Consider the following 8,834-nt stretch of genomic DNA (forward strand, 5'->3'; position numbering starts at 1 on the left):
TTCTATTGTGTGCACTTTTATTTGAACTGGTCTTAAGTCAGTGTACAGGTAGCCCCTTCCCTCCCCTACATACTGGCACCACTTCTCATTGGACGCTCAAGGGGCACTGTAAAGCCTTCATTCACATCTATAATTGGGGAACACAGCCCATTTGCTTGACAAAAATCAAAGAAAGGATCAAGTGTGTTTTGTTTTAAGGCGGCAGATACAAAAAGACACTTGTTGGGTTACATAATTTACTGACAAGCATTACTCTGCTCCTGCGAGCTGGGCTGCTGCCTCCAGAGGCGAGTAACTTCCTGTAACAATGCATTATGCAATATTTGGAATGACTATTAAAAAACAAATGTACAATCAAAGTCCTGATGCATTGTAGAACTTTGGGGACGTTCGCGCCATCATATTAAGACTGCTGCTGTCACCTTCACCATTCCAGTTTTTAAATCCTGAGTCAAGCGCCAAAAAAAACAAATAAAGCCATGCCAATCTCATCTTGTTTTATGCGCAATTATGGGTTTTATCAAAGGTGGGATGTGGTAACAGTCCGGTTTAAAAGCATTTGCGGTGGACAATGGAGGGTCCGGATTCATCATACTCCTGCTTGCTGATCCACATCTGCTGGAAGGTGGACAGAGAGGCAAGGATGGAGCCACCAATCCAGACAGAGTACTTGCGCTCAGGGGGTGCAATGATCTGTAGGAGACAAGAGAGTTACATGCTTGTAGCAGTTGCCAACCAACACCACTGATGCTACAATAGCTGGATCACAGTTTGGGCTATATCAACAGGGTACAACCCTTCTGGAGCTTTTGCAACTTAAATGAAATTTAGTAACATGAAAGGTTAAGACCAGGCCTGTTACAAGCCACTAGATTTGCCACATTAAGAGACCAGTCAGTATTCACTTAGCCACCATCACATGGCATTTAATCTGAACAGGCTTAAGTGGCAACATCCCATGTATGTTCCCAATTTAGGAACAGCATTCTTCATCAGCCCATTAGAGCCAGTGCTTCAGGTCAAGGAAGACTCTTCACATGATGGTACTGTCATCAAGATACCATTATCCAAGTGTTTCTAGGATTTGAGTTCTTGTAGCTTTTCATCCCAGGGACCTAGCTCTGATCAGGACAGCCCCACCCACTGCTGGAACGAGCAGAGCATAAGTTCCGGAGTCTCCAACGTACCTTAATTTTCATTGTGCTGGGTGCCAGGGCTGTGATCTCCTTCTGCATTCTGTCAGCAATGCCTGGGTACATGGTGGTGCCACCAGACAGCACAGTGTTGGCGTACAGGTCTTTACGGATATCCACATCACACTTCATGATGGAGTTGAAGGTAGTTTCATGGATGCCACAGGATTCCATACCTAGCAGGAAGGAGCCAGTCACAAGGTCAGTAAGATACCAACTAGAGTAGAGGATCACAACCTAAAATAAGCTAGCGTGCCCTAAATCACACTACGAATGCCAAATGCATCCATCATGCAGAATCCAGCACTGCACAGAGACAAGTGCTCCTTCCAGCCTTCAGCCAAGAAGAGGAGATCTCTTGCTCGGCTTCACAACACTTAAGTTAATCTAGACAGATTGTGTGGGAAGCTATGTGCCATTTAAAGTCACCTCAGGGGGAGGAGAGGACTTCACCACTAAAGCTTGGTGGGAAAAACAAAACAGGAAATTGCACCAACCATCTCCTACAAGATAGTGACTTACCCAAGAAAGATGGCTGGAAGAGGGCTTCTGGGCACCTGAACCTCTCATTGCCAATGGTGATCACCTGACCATCAGGGAGTTCGTAGCTCTTCTCCAGGGAAGAGCTGGAGGCAGCGGTGGCCATCTCCTGTTCGAAGTCCAGAGCAACATAACACAGCTTTTCCTTGATGTCACGCACGATTTCCCTTTCGGCTGTGGTGGTGAAGCTGTAGCCTCTCTCTGTCAGAATCTTCATGAGGTAGTCCGTCAGATCACGGCCAGCCAGATCCAGACGGAGGATGGCGTGGGGGAGGGCATAACCTTCATAGATGGGCACAGTGTGGGTGACACCATCACCAGAGTCCATCACAATACCAGTGGTACGACCAGAGGCGTACAGGGACAAAACAGCCTGAATGGCTACGTACATGGCTGGGGTGTTGAAGGTCTCAAACATGATCTGTGGACGCAAGAGAAAAAGGTTAAGTTGACAGGATGCGACCAAGAGGCTCACTCAGCACTCACAAGAGAGTTTGCGGCAAGTCATGCAAATGTCCTTATGCTGCAGAGTGTAGCATCTGCAAACTCAGAATTTGGTCTTCTGGAATGGGAGACCATACCAACCACCTCTGAGCTCACAGCAAACCCACTAACCCAAGCTCAAACCTTGGAACGAGGAATGGAGAGCATGGACTAACCCAGCTGCAACAAAGCAACTGTGGCTACCCACATCTTAGCTTTCTAGAGCTTGTGAGAAAGCTATGTTACAGAAGTCACTCAGGGCAGGTGAATGGGTTAGTGTCTCGTTAGAAACAGCAGTTAAATGAGTTGCTAGTATAAAGTCCACAAGAGGAAACCAGCTTAGGAAGAGCAAATAAAACCTGTCAAGATCCAGCAAAGAGAAGACTCAGGTCAGGAAAGGAAAACCCTGTAGAGAATGGCAAAGGGAAAAAGATGAAGGCACGCAAGGGAGGAATGCTGGCCAGCAGCTCTCAGTCAGCTGGAGCCAAATGATGGAGACTGGAGACCAAGGCCACCTTACACACCTGTGTCATCTTTTCTCTGTTGGCCTTGGGGTTCAGGGGAGCCTCTGTAAGCAGCACAGGGTGCTCCTCAGGGGCAACTCTGAGTTCATTGTAGAAGGTGTGGTGCCAGATCTTCTCCATGTCATCCCAGTTGGTGACAATACCATGTTCGATGGGGTATTTCAGGGTCAGGATACCTCTTTTACTTTGGGCTTCATCACCAACGTAGCTGTCTTTCTGGCCCATACCAACCATCACACCCTGTAGAGAAAAGAGTCAGAGCTGATTAGTCAGATTTGAGCCAGTAACTCTGAAGACACCAATCCAGGCCCCGTTCCTCAACCACAGCAGCTAGTGTGCTCTTTATAGAGTTTTGCTGAGGTATCGTGAGGGTTACAGGACCTCAGAAGCCAGGCCATAAGTACAGAACTTCCCATCCCAGTAGAGATGGGGAGTTTCACTGGCTGACAGGAAGATGAACTAAACTAGCTCATTTCTTTTCACTCCTGCACAGTGTACACAGACAGGATACAGATCCTATACACTATGCAACGTTTTCTTCTGATCACTAGGATTCATCTGACAATACAGGCAAGATGCTATTCCATTACATACCTGATGTCTGGGGCGACCAACGATGGATGGAAAGACAGCACGAGGGGCATCATCCCCAGCAAAACCGGCTTTGCACATACCGGAGCCATTGTCAACAACGAGTGCAGCAATATCATCATCCATGGCGAACTGTAAAGTAATGCAGACAACATCAGCAAGCTGGATTCGCTGGGCAACAGATGTTTCACTTTAGTTTGAAGTCTCCATACTCCAACATTTATAGGAAAAAACACAACTTTTAATCGCTGTGAGTGTATCATAGTTTGGGAGGAAAACCCCATGTGGTAAGGTTAAGCCATTTGCTTCTGAGCATGAAGAGGCAAGGGCCTTCCCCCCACCCATTTCCTTTCTAGCTTCCTGTTTGTGAGCTGACTTCTCCCTTTCAGCCACTAGAGGGTGCAGGGCACTGCCTATTTTGCCTTTGCAGGATTTGGGACAAAGGAAGTCCCTGCTCTAGTCTCACATTATTACCATAAAAGGCAATGGTTAGAGCAAGCTTTGCAAGAAGCCAGTAGTGCAGCGTGGAGCCAGCTTTTGGACTGATTAAGGAGACAAGCCACTCCCCTCCCTTTTCAAATGAAGCATATGGCTATGACCACTCCCTGCAAGAGGGAGTGTGCCTGATACCAGCACTAGGGTGTCTGAAGCAGGGGGTAAGAGGACAACTGACAGTTTGAAAAAGGGAAGTTACCCACACCCTGCTTCAGAGAAGCAGCCTGTCCCTGGATCCCACCCTGTTGAGCATTCAGGCTCTATGACTAGTTATACCTGTCATGCAAGCAACTGCATTAGCTATCACAGATGCATTCATCTCCCACTGACCTAACCCAGAAAGCAGTAAAGGGTTTCATAAGAAAGAAGCCTTCTTTATATCCATTTAATTAACTGGCAGAGTTTAATTGCAGGTTCCCCACCAGCTAGCCTCAAAACCCTTTACACTGAGTGACAGCAGAAGCTAGCACAGGATTAACACAATGCTTTTATGCAATTGTCACACAAGGAGAACTCTAATCACCGACCAAAATGCCAGGTTTAGAGCAGCAGATCCACTGGTTAACTTAACAGTCAGATTCTCCCCACGTGTGCCTGCCCCCACCTTTTGTACCAACCTAGCAAGGTTCTCTGGAAACCTTGCTCCTTCACCCCACTGTTGGTCAGAAGCATGGCTGGGATGAGTGCTTTTTTTTTTTTTTTTTTAAAGCATTTAAAACCCAAACCAGCAATATAAAGAGCATCTCTTCCCCCTACTATCAGGCAGAAGAGCCCTGGATCTGTGCCCCCAAGGCCAGAGACTCTAGCCATCTGGACCTGCGGGGACCCCACCCCTTCCCAGACACTAGAGACAATGCTCGCAGTAGAATCAGGTTTCTGATCAGTCTTCCTGGATCCAAGCACCCCTTCAACCCCTTACCAAAAAAGAGCCTCCAGTGTTCCTTTAAGTGGGTGTATGGGGGCCTCCAGTGTAACCACCCCACAGGATGGGAGGGGAGGAGAGAAGAAGAGGCAGCCAGCTCTCAGAGGGATCCCATATGCCTTCAGCAAGACAAAGAGACCCTCCCTCCCTCCTACAGCCTCTGGGCCTGGAGACTGATTCATGTCTTTCCCCCTCCCCATCCTGTGCATTGGAGGATCCTCCTTCTGCCTCCCCCACCCTTACCCAGCATGTGCTGAGCTGATACAATAGAAGTACCGGCTTTCTGCCACCGGAAGCAGCAGCTCTGGAGTCACACCCAAACCAGATCTTAAGGGCAGCAGCGAACAGATACCCCCTTTCCCCCAGATTTCTTCCAATCCCCTTTCAAAAAAGGAAGGAGGGGAGACACTCTCCCAAGCCCCTCTTTCCAGCAGCACCACTGGTCCACCAAACCCACCACATCCCTCCTCTTTGGAAGGCGATTCGCTTCCTCCTTCCCTCCCATTCAATCTCTATTCCAACAACAAATCCTCTTAGGCACCGAGGCAAGCGAGCCAGATTACAGCCCCAGAGCGGTCTTAGCAACACTGCAACCGACCAGACCCTCTCTACACCTACAAACTCAGATTAACTTGACGCAAACTCCACCGCACCCCACCCCAAGCTCCGATCACAACCACGCACCAGAACCCGTGGATGAAACCCGCACGGATTGCCTGGGGAGCTGGCACAGCCACTTCCAGCTATGGCCGTGAACAAGGAAGCTAAAAGAACCAGATCATGCCCCTCGTGCTCAGCCATGCACAATTTGTTTAGTGCATTTTAGCTTTGCACAAAGAGAGCGAGACTCTCGCTAGAAGAGGAGCAGCCCCTAAATAAAGCTTGCCCAAAAAAAAAAAAAAAAAAAGCAGCAACCGCACACCAGCCTGACAGTTCATTGCAAAGGCTTTCCCTTGGGGAGGGGTAGTATTAGGCAGCAGCTTTTATCTGGAAACCATCAGAATTCAGCCCCTCTTTGGGGTCTTCTCGCTGGGGTGGGAGGAGTGAAATCAAGTCACTCGTCCCTAGCCAAGAAAGGGACCCTTAGAAATCCAGCCCGTCCTCTCTACCCCCCCCCAGCAAGCGGCTCTGACGGGGGGCTCCTGCCCCCCATCACTTACCTTGAGGGAGTTGCAAGTTTAGACCCTGGGCAGAAAGCAGCGGCTCGGCCGGCGGGGGAGGAAATGTGGCGCGTGCAGAGGGAGCTCACAGCTACTCCGACCCGCCTCGCGCTCCGGGTTTTATGCGGCCAGAGCGGTGGAGCCCTAGCCATAAAAGGCAACTTTCGGAGCTAGCCCTTCTGATTGGCCCGGCCGCTGCCTCTCCCGAGCCGCTTTGCACATTGCAGCAGGTTTTGTTTTTTTTTCGTCTTGCAAAAAAAAAAAAAGGGAGAGGGAGAGAGGAGCCGGAGGGGTGGGGGAGGGCTGCTCCTGCCTGTGGGTGCAGTACCCTGCCTGCTCCTCTGCAGGCGTGAGCCCACGCGCAGTGCCATAGCAATGCAGGCTTGATTCATAACGAAACGCGCATGCAAAGGCTGCCTTGTTGTTCTGCCCATGCACTAGCCTCTTCCCTGGGGAGAAGGGCTCTGTGTGGGTCTGGTGGCCCAGGCCACTGTGGCTTGCCAGGCCTGGGGGTCTTACCGCCTCCCACCCTACCTGCGTGCTACCGATTATTGGCCGCCCTCGACTGAGCGTGGCAGGCTTGGTCGTGTGGTGCCCTGTGCCCCGGAGGTGTCCCCTTCAAATAACCTCCCTGCCTCGGCATACCAGTGGAAAAGGGGTTGTCTAGAGTCTGATCCTGCAAATGCTGCAGAGGGCTGGCTACTGGAAGAAATGCCTGGCCTTCACTGGGGCCACACGCCACTCAGCTGCGAATTGGCCCTTAGACTGCAAGGTCTTCTGGACAGGAACCTTTGAGCCACTTCTCTGGCCTGGCTGAGGTCCCCCTCGGTGCAGGAAGGGGTTAAAGGTAAAGGCACTCTGGGGCTGTCTAAGGGGCCTTCCTGGCCACCTAGTCTAAATTAGAGTAGCCTCAGGCAGCAGCAAAGTTCCTGCCCCCAACTGTGCCCCTGGAATATCCCCTACACCCCAGGCTGTGAAAAGGCATGGCATATGGCTGGTTATATCAGCTAGGGAAGCCCCTGCTGACTTTATGGCCCATTTATGTTGGGAAAGCAGCTCCAAGAGGTCATAGGGCAAAGGAAAATCAGACCCTACTGTCCATATGCTGGCCTGTTAACGTGCCTTTGGCACCAGGCAAATAATTATCCAGGACAGATTCCAATTTAAAATTGAATTTAAGGGTCAAATTCACCCCACAAGGCAGTGGGCAGAATGGAGCTGCTGTTGCCGCCATCATTGGCAAAAGCAGCCCTTTAACTCATCCACCCAAGGAATATTATGGTAACTTACAAACACTGTGAATTATATTGGTAGTGAGATTGCTGCAAATGTGTGATACGGTACCAGCACCTGATCTACCTGCTCTGTGTGTCACAGTTGGAGTTAGGCACCTAAAGACCTTTGTGAATCCCACCCACTGGGGCCAGGGCTACACTTCAAAATCTGCACCAGTGAGACTGCACCAATGTAGTGGTTCAGTGCAGATGGTACTATGTTGACAAGAGAGCTTCTCCAGTCTGTAATTAATCCACGTCTGCAAGAGACAGTAGCTTATGTCAATGGGAGACGCCCCCCATCAGCATAGTGTCTACACTGGGGATAGGGTGGTATGACTGTGTTGCTCAGGGTGTGTATAGTGTAGACCTGGCCTGAGTAGTGCTTAGTGATTGTTGTCTTGGCCTGGCCTGAGCTCTCTGCAGATGGAGGCCTGCCGCCACTCATCTGCACACAGGTCATTGTAGGATCAGACTTAGCTGGAACTTGGGAGTTTTTGTTACTTTTCCATTTAGCTGTTTGGTGCCGAGCTAAATGTGCCCTTGTGTGTGTTGTTCTTGTGTGAACGTTCCTCACTGCATTGTATTTCTGCAATTCTGGGTTTCATTATTATAATAAAACATCATTTCAAAATAAAGGTTAGGCCATCGTAACAGTAACAATGCCCAGCAATTACATAGCACTTTGCATCTTCAAAGCACTGTACAAACTTTAAGTAATTAACCAAGTTAATTAAACAGTAGTGTAAGTAAAGTGTCAGCCTCAACTCACAATCTGTTGCAGTTGGCAGCACAGACTTACTGTACTTAAATATAGGTCCTTTCAGATTTAATCCCAGGGGTTTAAAGCACAAAATCCCCTGGAAAATGCTAACAATGTGTGCTATTTATCAGACACCTCCAACTGGCCCTGATCATATGGGTAGGTGACGCTCAGGTGCGGAGGACAACAGGATGATGGGGTACCGCGTCATGGGAAGGGCTGCTGTGATAGTTTTACAGCCTGTTCCTTGAAAGCCCTTAATCACAGGAAAGTCAAGGAGACTGCTCAGGTGAATAAAGACAACCGGAGTAAAGGTGTGCGGGACTGGGCCTTCATTCAACTAACAGGGTGCCTGAAGGGAATCACTGTTCCAGCCATTTAACGTTGATCCTGCCTGCTAAGGTTGGGTTGTTTGTTTGTTTGTTTTTTGGGGGGGGAGCGGGGGTAAGTACATTATCTCCCCAGGTAAGATGTATCATGGTATCTGTGCTATATGGAACAAAGGAGGGAAGAAAACAGCAGGGAAGCTGTGCAAAGAGCTTCGAAACAGAGCTCTGCAGTTGCCTAGGGAGGGGGGATACTATAGAATATAACAACTGTAACAACCCATTTATGGATTGGGCCAGGATCTTGTTCCCATCCTATCATTTCCTATGTTGCTTTCCTATGTTCTATTTTTTTGAATTCACCCCTGTGCAGAGGGTCTGTGCCCAGCGATAGCCCTGCATGGGGCCAGAATCCTGCAGGATTCTCAGAGGAGTAGGGAAGGACTGGTGGCATCAGGCCTTGGTTCCATCCTTCTTCCTGTGGCTTAGTGCTGAGGTGTCCAGAGAGCAGCCTGTGGGACCAATAGCTTCCTAACAGGGGGGAGGATCTCCTGGAGCTGCAG

General features: G+C 49.4%; 1 protein-coding gene across 1 annotated transcript; it reads right to left on the reverse strand.

Moving 5' to 3' along the window:
- Window positions 1–6,017, reverse strand: ACTB (actin beta). The gene is made up of 6 exons (XM_030576866.1): window positions 5,909–6,017; window positions 3,335–3,463; window positions 2,741–2,980; window positions 1,716–2,154; window positions 1,188–1,369; window positions 1–693 (listed from the first exon to the last, which is right to left on the reverse strand). Exons 2-6 carry the CDS (start codon window positions 3,455–3,457, stop codon window positions 550–552), a joined length of 1,128 nt encoding a protein of 375 aa, XP_030432726.1. The 5' UTR covers window positions 3,458–3,463; window positions 5,909–6,017; the 3' UTR covers window positions 1–549.
- Window positions 6,018–8,834: the final 2,817 nt, after the last annotated feature.

This window comes from Gopherus evgoodei, chromosome 10 (assembly GCF_007399415.2).
Source record: "Gopherus evgoodei ecotype Sinaloan lineage chromosome 10, rGopEvg1_v1.p, whole genome shotgun sequence".
Classification (NCBI taxonomy): domain Eukaryota; kingdom Metazoa; phylum Chordata; order Testudines; family Testudinidae; genus Gopherus; species Gopherus evgoodei.

Excerpts from the sequence above, each read along its gene's own strand:
- ACTB (XM_030576866.1), bottom strand. The coding sequence starts at position 3,457 with ATGGATGATGATATTGCTGCACTCGTTGTTGACAATGGCTCCGGTATG. Across the intron at positions 2,155-2,740 it reads ACAGAGAAAAGATGACACAG|ATCATGTTTGAGACCTTCAA; the intron begins GTGTGTAAGGTG and ends TTGCGTCCACAG. Across the intron at positions 1,370-1,715 it reads CTTCCAGCCATCTTTCTTGG|GTATGGAATCCTGTGGCATC; the intron begins GTAAGTCACTAT and ends CCTTCCTGCTAG.